Source organism: Montipora foliosa, chromosome 8 (assembly GCF_036669935.1).
Source record: "Montipora foliosa isolate CH-2021 chromosome 8, ASM3666993v2, whole genome shotgun sequence".
Classification (NCBI taxonomy): Eukaryota; Metazoa; Cnidaria; class Anthozoa; order Scleractinia; family Acroporidae; genus Montipora; species Montipora foliosa.
The window spans coordinates 42,435,591-42,450,590 of NC_090876.1; the positions used below are offsets into that span (position 1 = coordinate 42,435,591).

The 15,000-nt window shown below is 39.8% G+C and overlaps 1 protein-coding gene across 1 annotated transcript in view; it reads right to left on the reverse strand.

Annotated features, from left to right (window-relative positions):
- The window catches only part of LOC138012615 (uncharacterized), a 129,446-nt gene that overhangs the window by 101,051 nt on the left and 13,395 nt on the right, over positions 1 to 15,000 (reverse strand). Inside the window, exons 15-28 of the mRNA XM_068859437.1 lie at positions 12,753 to 12,869; positions 11,722 to 11,847; positions 10,740 to 10,865; positions 9,303 to 9,428; positions 7,826 to 7,936; positions 6,030 to 6,155; positions 3,864 to 3,989; positions 3,423 to 3,548; positions 3,226 to 3,342; positions 2,600 to 2,722; positions 2,379 to 2,504; positions 843 to 968; positions 404 to 523; positions 1 to 66 (exon numbers count right to left, since the gene is read on the reverse strand). The exon at positions 1 to 66 is cut by the window's left edge and continues 60 nt beyond it. Coding sequence (XP_068715538.1) covers positions 1 to 66; positions 404 to 523; positions 843 to 968; positions 2,379 to 2,504; positions 2,600 to 2,722; positions 3,226 to 3,342; positions 3,423 to 3,548; positions 3,864 to 3,989; positions 6,030 to 6,155; positions 7,826 to 7,936; positions 9,303 to 9,428; positions 10,740 to 10,865; positions 11,722 to 11,847; positions 12,753 to 12,869 — 1,662 coding nt within the window. The remainder of the gene's footprint in view (positions 67 to 403; positions 524 to 842; positions 969 to 2,378; positions 2,505 to 2,599; positions 2,723 to 3,225; positions 3,343 to 3,422; positions 3,549 to 3,863; positions 3,990 to 6,029; positions 6,156 to 7,825; positions 7,937 to 9,302; positions 9,429 to 10,739; positions 10,866 to 11,721; positions 11,848 to 12,752; positions 12,870 to 15,000) is intronic.

The following is a 15,000-nucleotide window of genomic DNA, read 5'->3' on the forward strand; positions in this document are numbered from 1 at the left end:
CAGTGTTGCTACACCCTGCGTTGGAGTCGCACTCATTTGTGTCTTCTGTTGCGCACTCATCAACGTCTAAAGGCAAAAAATGTATACATGTCGGACCCGAGCCAAGCAAACTGGAGACGAAAGTAGCATAACGGAAAGCCATAAAATGAAATAAAGAGTAGAAAACGTTCATTTATTCGCGATACTATTTAAAGCATGAAGCTTGCAGATATATAGAACGAATGGAAAAATTGCTTCATATCATTAAATTTCATTACATTCTGAACTGTTTGAATTTTACAAAACGTTATGCAATCATACACTATAGGAGAGGCGAGATTGAGTGAGGTTAGAAACGCAACAGGCTGAAAATTCGATAAAATCACACAACTGTGATTGCTACAAATAACGTGGCCATACCCACCTGTACAGTTGTATCCATCACCATCGAAACCAGAATTACAAACGCATTCAGATAAGCCAGTTTTGTTTTCCTGACAGAAAGCACTCGGCCCACACGATGGCGAACATCCCAGGGTAACAACTAGAAAAAAACCGAAATGCCGTGAAAGAGAGTGAAAAAAAAATTACGAAGGATTTAATTGCATTTAAGCTGAGTGGACATGTTTTATGAGTTACTTCAGGAAGCTTTCGCTCCTTAATCCTCTGTGCCTTCACGACATAATTTCATAGAGTGTCTTCCCCCGCAGGGGAGGAGGTCAATTAAGAATTAGCTGCAAATTAAAGATTTGCTCAAATTAACACTATCACAATTGCAGAATACCATTGCCATTCACAATCAGAGAGTTGAGAAAAGTTCATCGAGAATACTGAAGGTTCCGTAGCGTACTAATGCAACATACCTGTGCAGTTGCGACCGTCCCCTTCAAACCCTTTATAGCAGCGACATACATATGATCCTTCAGTGTTGGTGCACAGGGCATTCGGGTCACAGTCGTTTGTGTCATCACTGGCACACTCGTCAATATCTGAGGAAAAAAGGCCCTTTTAATTAATACTAGAATCACATAATCCGTACAGGCGCGTTATGTGTCTGTCATATTGATGGTTATGCTAAAGATCGGGCGAATATAAGATGCATCATTTGCTTGGGACGAACTTGGGCAATTTTTTTCTGCGTCTGTTTAGTTCGTCGAGTATAAAGTCGCGCTCAAGAAGCATAAGAGGTCGAGACGAACCAAACGCATTCGTAAGTCTTTGAAGACGCACCAAACATGAGTTGGACAAGATGCATAATTCGTCTCTACTATAAAGACGGCCAATTGTCCAAAAAGAAATTTGGAATCAAAGGATATGCGCTCTTTGGTGATCGCCACTTCATGATATCAGGGGTCCGTTTCTCGAAGGTCCCGAAACATCTCGGGCCTTTTTTGTGTTTTTCATGTGTCACAATTGCCTTTGTATCTCAAAGAGGGAGAGGTTTTGAGACATCGAACTCCACGATCATTTTTTGCGTTTAGTTATCCCCGGCCGGACCGACACTCAGGGTTTTTGAAAAACTGAGGAGAAAGTGCTGCCTTTGTAACTATATCTGCAAATGGTTAGAGTTTCTGGTCTTCTCGGATAAGTAACTGAAACCAATAAACCACAGCAACTGAAGAACACAACTTTCCTCTCTCATGGCGTGAAAGTCCTTACTACTCCTCTTTGCACCACAATATAGATACGCAAAGCGTATTTACAATATTCGTCCGATTGTACAACGTGAACAGTTGAAGACGGAATAATCGCGAAATACTTGCGATAGCGCTAAGTTATAGTTTGGATTGATGTTTTTGTTGACTTTGCCGTTATCCTTGCTTAAACTCCCTAGTGTCCGGAGATAACACCGTGCGAATTTTGGTGCCTTCAGTATAACTATGCTTATTTTAACGACGGTGCCTACTATTGTTATTGCGCATACGTTCTCCGCATCTCGAGATATTCGGATTTCCTATCGGTGATGCTTACTAAGACAGGGATATTTTTGCGCGGTTTAAAGCTATCCGTGCATTTTTGAGAGATAATTAAGCTTCAATTTGAGAAAGAACGCCATATAGGGGTGCTTTGTATCTTAAAGCTTTTTACAAATATTATTCATCAATTATCTTTGAAAAATGCGTGGTTATCCCCAATTTTCTTTTTGGATTTCAATAACAGTTGTTAGGATCTCCATTTCCTGCATAATCACACACCGGGGAAAAAATATCTTTAGTTAGTAGGCACCGTCCTTAATAAAAGGACAAGCCTATAACGACTTTCCCAATTATTTTATGTGGATGGGTGATTGCGAGTTTGTGTCCCAAAGAACAAAGCTCATGGTCAGAAACAGAGCAACTAGCACAAAACGGTTTCTCGGAAATGTTCCGGAATTAAGTTGACCTGTCAAAAGGTTTTACCTCTGCAGTTATGTCCGTCGCCTTCATATCCCTCCAGACATCGACACAAATAAGACCCTTCAGTGTTGTTGCAAAGGGCTTTGGAGTCACACGTGTTCCCCTCAGGACTGCCACATTCATCGAAATCTAAGTTTAAAAATGATTATGATTGTATACACTAGAAAATGAAATAAAGGGTTTATGTGCAGATTACACAGATTAACAAATTATTTAAGTTTCACCTGTGCAGATTACACCGTCTCCAACATAACCGACTTTGCAGCGACATGTATGGGATCCTTCAGTGTTCACACACACGGCGTTTCGGTCACACTCGTATATTCCAAGTTCGCACTCATCAATATCTGCCAAGAAAAAAACTCAAGTGTTGTCACGTGCGTCTTTCTAATTACGAAAATAAGGAACAAAAGAGATGTTTCCCGGTTGAAACTGTAGAACTAGAGATCTTAATTGAGCAAAGTTGACGACGAAGGCAGCAAGGGTGGTACAGTCGGTGCACTGATGGAGAGGGGAGGAGGAAAATGAGCGCACCGTCGACCTCGGGTTTGTCAGTTTAATTACTGTTACGAGTTATCGACGTCAAAGATGGTCGCTTTACTTAACTTTACATTACTGAAAACAATAACTGAACTAGAGGTATTTTATTTGAATTATCTTCTGCAGGACAAAAGCCTGAAAAGGATAAATTCTTGGAAACTTAAGCGGGGACGATACACACGATAACAGTCAATCAAAACTACGAAATCGCGCTCTTGAAACAACTTAGCCGCGTAACTACAATCGTGTAGCTGAGGTATCAACAAAATAAACTGTTGAAGACACACTGAAGACAAAAGCGAGGACCTACCGATGCACTTGTATCCATCTCCCTCAAAACCAATGTCACAAACGCAGACATGATCATCACCGTCCTGAATACAAATAGCGTTGGGGCCACAAGATGGAGAACAAGGAGGGGGAATGGCTACGAATATAAAAATAGCAAAGTTTCGAATCAAGCAATTCAAACGGAAAGGTAATAAAATCAACCCATTTACTACTCACCTGTACACTTTCTACCATCGCCAACAAAACCCCTCCTACATCGACACACGTATGACCCTTCAGTATTAGTACACAGCGCATTGGGGTCACATTCGTTTGTTTCAGCAAGTACACACTCATCTCGATCTGTAATAGTATTGAAGACAACGAAGAATGAGATAAGATCAGGTGAGGGTTTCAGCACGTGTTCTTTCACAGATGGCTGCTTTCAAATAGTGTTAGAACAAAAGAAAGGAAACTAAGATTCACTGGAATTATTTAAAAGGTCATTTTATGTTCTTCCACATTTTCGAAATTAGTTTCAACTCTATATAAGTACGCGAAGGCAGAGACCAATTCTGAAATAAACGAACAAAAGGTAAATCTATCCCAGAAGTGAGTTGCGAACATTTCCCTGAAAAGTAACCGTTGCAGAATAACAAAGAAGATATCTTAATTTACCTGTACAGTTTGTCCCGTCTCCTTCATAGCCTTTTATACAGCGGCAGACGTATGATCCCTCGGTGTTGGTACACAAAGCGTTGGGGTGACACTGGTTTTCCTCTTCATCTACGCATTCATCCATGTCTGTTCCGAAATCATTTATTTAGACAGAGTTGGTTAAATTTTTCCATCACCAATACGATTTCTATTATATTTATCTTTTACCTTACTGTGACTTGACTTGATTGCTAGATGGTCGACAAGTCGGAACTAAATTCTATTCGCCACCAATCACGTCGTCATCGTTATCGTCATTAATACTGATATTTATCATCGTTCTTACTTTATTCTGCTTAACTAACCAGGATTTCATTTTAGTTCCATGAGTCTGTTAAGTTAAACATGATATGAGCAAACATGTACTAAGAACAAGGAGCGAGTCGTTAGGTTGGGGCATCACAAACGTTTGCATTATGATAGCTTCTTTGATATAACACAGAGCTTAATTAACTAAGCAACACAGCCATTGACGAGAAAGTTGACTACAATTCTACAATTTCTGAACGAGCGTTTTACCTTTGTTTGCCGTTCTCTTCCGAACTACGTGAAATGATCAAATGTAAAAACATGTGTACTTGTAATTTATGTGTATAGATATTCAAATCATGTAAAGCGGTGTTGAACACTATGGATATTGTCGCTATATAAAATAAACTTATTATTACTATAATTATTATTATTATTATTATTATTATTATTATTATTATTATTATTATCATAATAATAATATGGGTGACAAATTACTCCTTAATTTTGGCGCGAAATTTCAGCGTTAATTTATAATTTCACATGTGAAATTACATTGTTGCCATGGCAACTTTTCATATAGTGCTAAAATGGCGACCAGGTTTGAAAATTAAGGAGTAATTTGACACCATGTTATTAATAGCTAATCAAATGGTATACCCGTGAAATTAGGGAATAATTTCACTTGCGTTTTGTCCAAAATCGAGTAATTCCCCTCACCTAAAGGCTCGGGAAATTATTTGAATTTGGACAAAACGCGCGTGAAATTATTCCCTAATTTCACGCGTCACCATTTTGATTACCTATACTTATTATTATTATTATTATTATTATTATTATTATTATTATTATTATTATTACTATTATGTGTACGACGTGAGCACCAGACCATACATTTTCTCTTAAATTTCCCACATTGTTCATTCCAGTTTAATTCCTGGTTAGTTACTACACATATGTAAACCCATACAACTATAACGACTTGAAAAAATCGCGAAATGAATGCAATCATAACGCAAACTTAAAGTTTCAGACATAAATATTATTCTTTGCCGAAATAAATCTATTCCGGCACCCATTGAAAAAATATTCTGCCTTTTTCACTTTGACATTTCACAATTAAAGCGCAGTAACATTTAACGAAACCAGAAGTCGTCTGTCCCACGGTCGAGCTAGTTTGACGCATGGACCTACTCCAGAGATGATGTTAAAAACCGCTTTGCATTGCAAAAGTTGGCAAATGAGCTTGTGACGTCATCACAGGATAGACCCACGCCTCTCTGGAGCTCGATCTTGGGACAGGCGACTGCCAATTTTCTCAACTTCGTGCAACGGACCTTTGCCTCTCGGCGTCCATGCTGGTCAAAGACAAAAGAGTTTGTAGCCCGAGCCTCAACTTGATGTGTTTGGAAATGAGTTTAGGTGGGTGCAACACAAACGTTTTCAGACCCCCGGGACTCAAAATGGTCGCCATGTGAAAAAGGCCCATGAATGGGGTCCTTTAAAAGCGATAAAGGGAAATTGCAACCAGTTAATGTAATGACAAATACATGTTTTATGGTGCTGACACTTGCCATTTGCCTTAAGGTTACGAGCACCTTAAACTGAACAGACCACAGCAACAAGCAATCTAATTGTTTCATATGATGCCACTTGTTTCAAAAAGATTTTTTTTTTTTCGTTTCAAGAAAACAATAACATAGGTCCTGTTCACGAGAGAGAACCTTTCCAGTTCCCTATCCGAGAGGAAGGAAGAATACCCATAGTTGTGCAATTTATGAGTTTGTCGTCTAATTGATTACAAGCGAAGAAACGTGTTCATCACATCGTCGTAATGAAAGCCTCAGACAGCCGGTAGCTAATAGAAAAGCTATTTACCTGTGCAATCTTGTCCATCTCCAGTATATCCTCTTTTACAACGACAAACGTAAGATCCTTCAGTGTTGGTACAAAGAGCGTTGGTATGACAGTCATTTTCAACTTCGTTTGCACACTCATCAATGTCTACCAGAAATAAATAGGTATTGCAACTGAGCAATTGGCCGTTCATTAAATCATTAGTGATTTGCGTCGAATGCTTTGCATAATAAACTGCCCCTGAAATAACGGCCACAAAGAAGTAAAATCCTTTACATGGAAATGGCGATCGATACAAAACGTTTTGTTGCCTTTTTATGTTCGTGCAAATTAGCAGTACCAACATGCAAACTTATATATTAATCCAACCCACATCTCAAATGCGATGGCCGTCACAGATGTGAAAGTGGTTTGATGATTAGAAGTGAAATTTGCATGAGAACAGAATTTCCGGGAAGCTCACCCGATGCATTGCCTTTTGACGAAAAGTCGTTCAAGAAAAAATCGAAGGAAATATCCGCGAAAACCCCAACATGGAAAGACTGTAAGTAGACCAAAAATGTGTTTAAGGTACAAAGTGTCTCGCCTATTTCAAGCCATAGTAGCTACATATTTTCCCAGTTTTAGCAGCATAAAGCGAAAGAGCTTTTTGACATCCCCTTCCTTGGGTATAAATCCTTTTATACATCGGGGTAGAGGGAGTCAATGTCAAGAAAAGTTTATTGTGTAACGAAACAGCACGATGGAAAGCCAAGCATGAATGGACCGACCCTAATAGGGTTAAGATTACAGTACATTAACTACTCCATCATCACGTCTCCACGAAGTGTAGCGACGACAACAAATTTCCGTCATACTATTGGAGATCCCAAAATGTTTTGCTTTCCAGCAACCAATCCGTCACAAAGAATCTCCCTGTTCTATGCTGTCTTTCATCATCACTTTACCTCGTTTAACAATTGCGTGTATGTCAATTTAACGATATCTTTATTAACAACTTTTGAACTACTACTAAATTAGATAAATGGCCATGCATCGCGCCAAGCATTAGTCGTCTAGAGCATCAAACCAAAGCCCCGCCTTTTTACCCTCTGCACTCAAAACACAACAGCTCTGACATTTTTATCCCTCCCTCCCTCCCTCCCTTCCCCCCCCCCCCTCCCCAACCCCAGACTCACATTGCTGTAGCATGAGCGCGGCCTTGCAACGAGTCGTGAAGTACGCGCAAAAAGAGGTGAAAGAAACATGGCGTGTTTGTTGTAAGCTTGCAATATTTTTCTTCTGTTCGTTCTCGCTTGTAAGAGTAACCGAGTCCTTACATCAGTTCCATGTCTCGGTAAACGAAATGTTATACAAAAGAGTGAACTTGATAAGAATGTTCTTGTGGCATGAGTGGGCTCCCCAGCACGGTCACGTAAGCATCTATTTTTAGAATCCCCGTTCCCACGAAAATTAGCTATCATGCCCTTGATAAAACATGGCAAAAGCAGGCTTCTCCTGATTGGTTAAAGTGGTGGGCCTTTGTTTGTTTACGCGCGTCAAGCGTATCTGAAAATAAGTCCATTTTTGACTGTTCTGGGGCAAGACCGCAAATTGATAGAGAAACAGTCTTATCTAATTCACTCTTGCTATACATCAAATACGTCTTTAAAGTGATCACCCGAGACATCATGTAATCGAAGAGCCGAATTTTAGAATCCTTCTCTGTCAAGAAGAAACTCCTCAGAGGTGTTGCCTTGCAGAGCGTCCCGACTGCAAGACAAACTGCACATAGACATTTTTTTTTTAATGGATCGTTGATATGACATTTTTAGTACCTGTACAATTGTCTTCGCCGGTGTACCCATCTTTGCAAACACATTCAGGAACTCCACCGAAATTCTTGCATACTTTATTTCCAGTGCAAGCAAGATCACAAACGGACTTTTCTTTAAATAAGGAAGAAATGCAAAAAAAACCATGAGAAACATAGTTTTAAACCTGTAGTGCAAATACATTTCAGCGCAGGAAAACTACGAACGGAAGGGGGAGGGGTTGGCCAGCAGCAGTTGTGAGACCATTCACCAATGTGTGCCGGGATCGATTCCCGGGCCATACGAAGGGGATGGAGTTTGTTACTCTCCTGTGCTTCGAGAGGTTTTTCTCCAGGTACTCAGCTTCACCTCTTTAATCAAAAAAGCAACATTTGATTTCCTCAAATTTGATTGGTATGTTAAATACCTGTAATACTTAATCTGCTGTTTTTGTAAAGAACTGCCAAATGAAGAGAATTAGTTCCTATGAAAATATAAGCTGCAACTCAATGTTTTCTACAAGATGCCGGTACGATTTGCTTCCGGTACGACATGATACCATATAATTCACTTTTCATGCTGTTACTATGATTGCGCTCCGGTACAACAACAGGAATAAACTCAAACCGGTAGTTTACTTATGATATCACAGACGAGATTTTGCACTGGTATTACTGAAGCAGGTGCACAGTGACAAGAGAAAGCCGGGATATCGGTATGAGATTTCGAATGACACCCTGTTTGTTGGGAATCTACAGAGTACAATTAGTATAGATAATCGCATTCGGCCGAGTTAAATCATATAAGGATTACTATCACGCGTATTTTCAGAAGTTGCAGAAATTGTCCGAGTTGGGCAGCGACGATTGCCCCATGGCAGATCACGTTGAGAATTCAGGTTTGTCTTCATCGATGTTAGAACTGAGAATTCCTTGGAACTTGCGATTACTTGTTTTTAACATAGATGACAACATTTTCTTTTATTAAGAAGGTCGCAATTTCGTAGGAAGCCATTTTAGTTTTCAGTTAGCGTCTATGAACTGTAAAACGCACGAATCAGGTGTATGAAATTTTACTTTTGTACAACAGCGCCAAAGCAATAAAACCAACCCTGCGAAAAAAACATTTACTACAAGAATATAATCAAAGTAATTTTCCGCAGCAATTACCAAATTAATGAAACATGCCGTCTGTCTCAGCCAATCAGAATTTAGTTATTTCGACCTCTATGTTATAAACGATTGCCCTCTGTGTTATAAACAATTTAATTGCACTCCTCTTGTCCAATCGGAGTCAAGTAATTTTGTTAAGTCTATTATAATGGTATAGACCTTAGAAGCGCCTTGTTTTGTGTTCCCACGCATTCTTTCTTTCAAAGTTTGTAATTAGCATGCTGGCAAGGAGGACAAAGAAAAAGACAAAGAAAAATGAACACTTCCTTTGAAACGGTCGCCTGGCTGAAATAGTTACATATATACAGTAACTCAATTCCAAGCAGTACCTGCGCAGAACTTGCCATCTCCACTATATCCTTTGATACAGCGACACACATAGGAACCTTCGGTGTTGGTACACAAGGCGTTGGGATCACAGTCGTTCGAATCGGAATTCTCACATTCATCAACATCTGTACAAAACAACAAAAATACTCGAATATGAGACGACTATGAGTTGTTGGTACCTCAAAATTAATCTCGTGTAATCTTTGTCTAGAAATTCCGCTTTCTACTGCGCTGTAAAAGCTACTAGAACTAGTCCAATTGTTCCCTTAGAAATGAGTCTAGTCCTTCGCGGTCAACAATTGCATATTTCCTACGAAAATTGGAATGCAAAGCAATTTGTGATGTCATCGAAGGAAAAGATAAAGTTAACGTCTGTCATAATATGGAAGGGCAACAAATTTATTTTACTAAACCATTAAGATAGGACGCGGAAATCCCACTTGGTAAAAGGAACACTTTGCAAATAGACCAGTTCACGCTCTTGAATGCATTATGGATAATCAGGGAAACATGGCGGGAAATTCAAAGGTTTGTATGGAAATTCAAAGCAAAATAAACTGTACTTTATAGACTTTCGCCTTCATAAGCCAAACAAATAAGTTCAAGTTCACAACTGAGATAAACTGGACTTGGTATCCGTTCTTTGGAATTCCTAACTATTGCTTTTTTGGTCTCCATACATTTTCTTTAATTTCGTGCCTTTGGAATTGCAGGAAATGTATGGAAGAAACTTTGTTTAATAAAATAATTTCTACAATAGCCATTCTCTCCAACTTTAATCTACCGCACCTTTGAGCGCATATCTTCTGTTTTGGTAATAAAGAAACCCAAAATTGCATATCATGAATACTTTTCATCGTTTTGAACTTCTTCACAAACCTTTGAATTTCTCTCCTTCTTGCCCTGCACTCAAGGGCGTGAACTCATCTGTTATTAGGGACCTTTAGATTCTAGGACGAAGACAAGAACTAGTACGAGTTTTGACTGCCCGTTTTTAGCGAAAATACTTAGGAAATTTATAGCCCGTACGATTATTCTTACTCTTTATTAGCAGTATAGGTTGCTCAGTTATTCTTATTGGTGGCAACTGAGCCTCTTTGCTGATCGAAAAATGTCAAAACTGCTACCGTGTTGTTGACTTGTTTTGACAATACGACATTTTTGCAAAACCTCGTAATAAGATGACGACGGTATCACGTTTTCCCCGCCAAAATGACGCTGGTTTGCGCGCGCTCACTGTTGTTCTATGAGAATATCTCATAATCGTAGTCGTTCTCTTCCTAGAATCTAAAGGTCCTTTTTGTCAGGATTCTATATGTAGTAAAATAGATCAACCAAGCGATTCCTATTGATGATCAATGAAAATTAGTGAGTGTACATGAAATGGAACCGTATGAAAACTCTGAGTTACCAGTTGCTGCTGTTTGTGAACTTACCTGTGCAATTGATTCCATCTCCCTTGTATCCTCTAAAACAGCGACATACGTAGGATCCTTCCGTATTGGTACACAATGCGTTGAGTCCGCAATTGTTTAATTCGGTGTCAGCACATTCGTCAGTATCTAGGAAGATAGATAATCATACGCGAAAACACGCTTGTTTATTTGTTCGTCTTTTTTCTTTTCTTCGTTTGTGAAACGGAGAAGAGCATATTTGGGTAACGGAGATGTTTCTGGACGTGAATCCTGGCCAGAACTTTGCCTCTCTCCAGTTGATTGGTAAAAACAATGACTGACTGACTGACGGACGGACGGACGGACGGACGGACTCACTCACTCACTCACTCACTCACTCACTCACTCACTCACTCATCGATCGGTTGATCGATCGGTTGATCGATCTGTTGATTGATTGATTGATTGATTGATTGATTGATTGATTGATTGATTGATTGATACTAACCGAGTTCGAGGTCCGTACTCTAAGTTACGTCGATTTATGGCCCAAGCGCGGGAAAGAAAACTAGTTGTCAAGCGGAAGGTTCAACCGCCACAAAGATTGTTGCGTCAAAATCCGAATAAATCTTCTTGGCTTTTTGAGATAGTTGCTTGCAATACTCAAACGGTTTACAAGTGTATGTAACATAAATGACAGCAAAACCTTGCTTATCAAAATTTTAAATTTAGCGGGCCGTATTGTAGAATACGGCCACACTAATTTAGCCAATCACAGCGCGCGTACTATCTGAGAGACATCATAACAAGAGATTATCAAGAAACACAAACAAACATCTTCCTACACAAGTTCCCTCCGTTCGAACTGTAATTTTCAGTAACAGCATATTTTCCCATTATTTGGATCTCGCGCGCAAACAATGAACTGGGTGGGAAAAGAAAGGATATCGTAACTAACAGCACGGTTCACTGAATCGGTTAATAAGTGAAAGGAAGATATGGGAGAATGAATATGTTTTACAACCTGTGCAGTTTCTTCCGTCTCCTTTAAAGCCTCTGATGCAGCGACATACATATGACCCTTCAGTGTTGGTACACCAAGCGTTAGGATCGCATCCATTTGCATTGTAATCTTCGCATTCGTCGATATCTAAGGAAAATAACGGCAATCACAAAAATAACTTGCCTCAATTACTTCGAATCATGCATGGCATATCAAGTGCTGAAGAAGATGGTGAACTGGAATGCATGTGTGTTTAATGGTAGGGTGGATTCCTTTATCCTCGGATATCAGAGTCACCCAATTAATCAAATAACCAGAATTTGATCACATGACAAATGTTAGAAAGTGGAAAGTTCTCTAGAAAGCCGGAGAGGACTTTTAATTCAGCGGAAAAGAGGTAATGGTAAAGAACGGGATGAAAATCAGTTAGGTGCCAAGTCTGGATTGGATCATATCAGCTCCACTCTTAACGTGCCAAGAAAAATACGAAATTCTCTTCGACGTCATCATTTACCCAAGACTTACTTGCAGTCATCTGGTGTGAAAACGTCATCATTTCCCGATTATTCCGTTCACTGTAGCTCTTTATACGCGCAAGCTACAATGATGCCTCCTCGTGGAGGCAAAATCCCAGCGGGGTCAATGACTACTGATGAGATGTCAATTTCAAATTTGCAATTTCTCAAAGTTATTCTTTGGCTTTCCGTGGTACAAATTACGCGGATTAAACTTAGAAACAATATTGGAATGCGGATTTAAAAAAAATTGTAAGCAAAAGATGAAGCAACTTACGTACTTTTAAAGAAAGGGACTCGAACCCATGAACTTATGAAGTTTCTCTAGTGACTACCATGATTTTCCGCATAGAAAATCGTTAACTTCTACATATTACTGTTAGTACGGATCAAAACGTTACGAAGAAGGTCCTGCTCTTGATCTTACATGAAAAACTAGAAGAGAAAAGAGCACTATTTTCACTTAAAGCAAATTTTGGACAGACAACGTGTACTGTGCTCTTTTTGTTCATAATTATCGATGTGTTCCAGACGAACCTGAGCAACTATATCCGTCTCCTTGATATCCATAGTGGCATACACATTGAACAGGTCCGCCATTGTCTTGACAAAATGCATTTGGGCCACAAGATGGTGAACAGGCAGTTGTTGCAACTGTTGGAGCAAAAAGTGTTATCTATTTTATATAAACGTGCGCCCGGGATAGTTACAAGATTGCAAAAGAAATTCGGATGACCACCACTCAGCCAAAGAAAGATGGGAACATTATAGTTGATGATCATGATGGATGGACCGCAAAGTGGTGAACGGCCTCGGGAACATGAACAAGTCCCGTTTAATGGCGAAATAGCGCACAAACAAGAGAGGCTTCAAGATGGATATTCAAGGGATACGAACGTATCTGATCTGACGGCTGCCAGAGTTGACTGGCTGACTTATAATGGTTATTTATGTGCTGTCTGATTGGGTCATGGCATTTTCACGGATCAAGCTATTCAGCTCATTCACACCTAAAGCGCCCCTCCCCCCCCCCCCCCCTCCCAACTGACACAAGTAAAACCGTCAGGCGTTAGGCAAAGTAAAATCTACATATTTAAGTCTTATTCTCGGGTCACTTACGTCCAGAAATGCTAGTAATTAGATAGGAGCCCAATTTGTGTTGTGTTCTTGGGCAAGACACTTTACTCTTTACTCTTTACTTGGGGGTGCAGGGATGGCGCAGTGGTGAGAGCACTCGTCTCCCACCAATGTGGCCCGGGTTCGATTCCCAGACTCGGCGTCATATGTGGGTTGAGTTTGTTGGTTCTCTACTCTGCACCGAGAGGTTTTCTCCGGGTACGAGTGCCGGTTTCCCCTCTCCTCAAAAGCAACATTTGACTTGATTTGTGTTAATTGTTAATTTCAATTTACAGTGTCCCCAATTAGTGCCTCAGCGCTAGAACGACTAGACACTTAAATAAAGTTCCTTTCCTTTCTCACGGTGCCTCTCTCCATCCAGGTGAATAAATGGGTACCGGCGGAAAATGCTGCGGGTAACCCTGCGATGGACTAGCATCCCATCCAGGGGGTAAGTAGAAATACTCCTAGTCGCTTCATGCTACAGAAACCGGGGATAAGCAACAACCTGATGGGCCTTTCTAGGCTCTTAACAGAGACTTTACCTTCTACCAATTTTTGACATCCAACACATATTGAAGCATTTCCAACCTATTTCTAACAATAAGGTTAGGGTAAAGTACAGTACGAAAGACAACCCGAACAAAGTCAATTTCATGGCGATATTCACCAGGGCCCGCTTGTTCAAAAGTCGATTAACGCTAACCCAGGATTAAAAATTAACCAAGGAATTTATTTCTCTACTCCCAAATGCTGTTGAACGCTGATATTCGGCAAAACTTTACATCAGAAGAACTCAATCTTGAAAAACAAAACTTTCACCAAAAAGTGGAAAACATGAAACAAAAGTTTACGCTTATCCTGGATTAAGTTAATCCGCTTTCGAACAACCGGGCCCAGAGTTATACGGATGTTATTGCTATATTTCGATTTACTTCAAAATCATCATCAGGCAAATCAAGGTTTACAGAGCGTGTGATTTAAATACAGGAGACTTATTTAAATAATAATAGTTCGCGGCTGGCTTTTACGCCAGAGTTAATTGCAGACTGATTAGTTTTTATATAGAAAGCTTTTTTAAATAGAAGAATATTCCAGTTGTTGTCCATATCAATTATGTATGCTGGTATTGTCCCTGACTGTATTCAAGTAGAATCAGAAACCCATAAGGGTTGAAACGTGTAACGGCCCCGTGTGTGCTGGGAAACAAGCTTCGGAATATTCAATTTGCTAAATACCACATTTGGAACAACAAGAGAGAAACATTCAACCAATCAGTTCGCAAGAACACCGTGACGCAATACCACCAATGTTCTCGCGCGAAATTAACTGGAGCGAGGGGTTTCCAAATATGCTACTTAGCACTGGATATTCGGAAGCTGTGAACGCGCGTTACACGTTTCAACCCTTATGGGTTTCTGGTAGAATTCCTTAGTGTTAACAAGGATGGAATTATTACAAGGGAAATTAGAAAGTGACAAAAAGTGTTGGTATTTTTCACAATTATCTAGATGGTAACAAATAGCACTGTCCTTGTCTCAGGCGTGTTCCATTGTGCGTTCGTACAAGGTGCGTACTCCTGTATTTAAATCACACGCCCTGTAAACCTTGATTTGCCTGATGATGATTTTGAAGTAAATCGAAATATAGCAATAACATCCGTTTAACT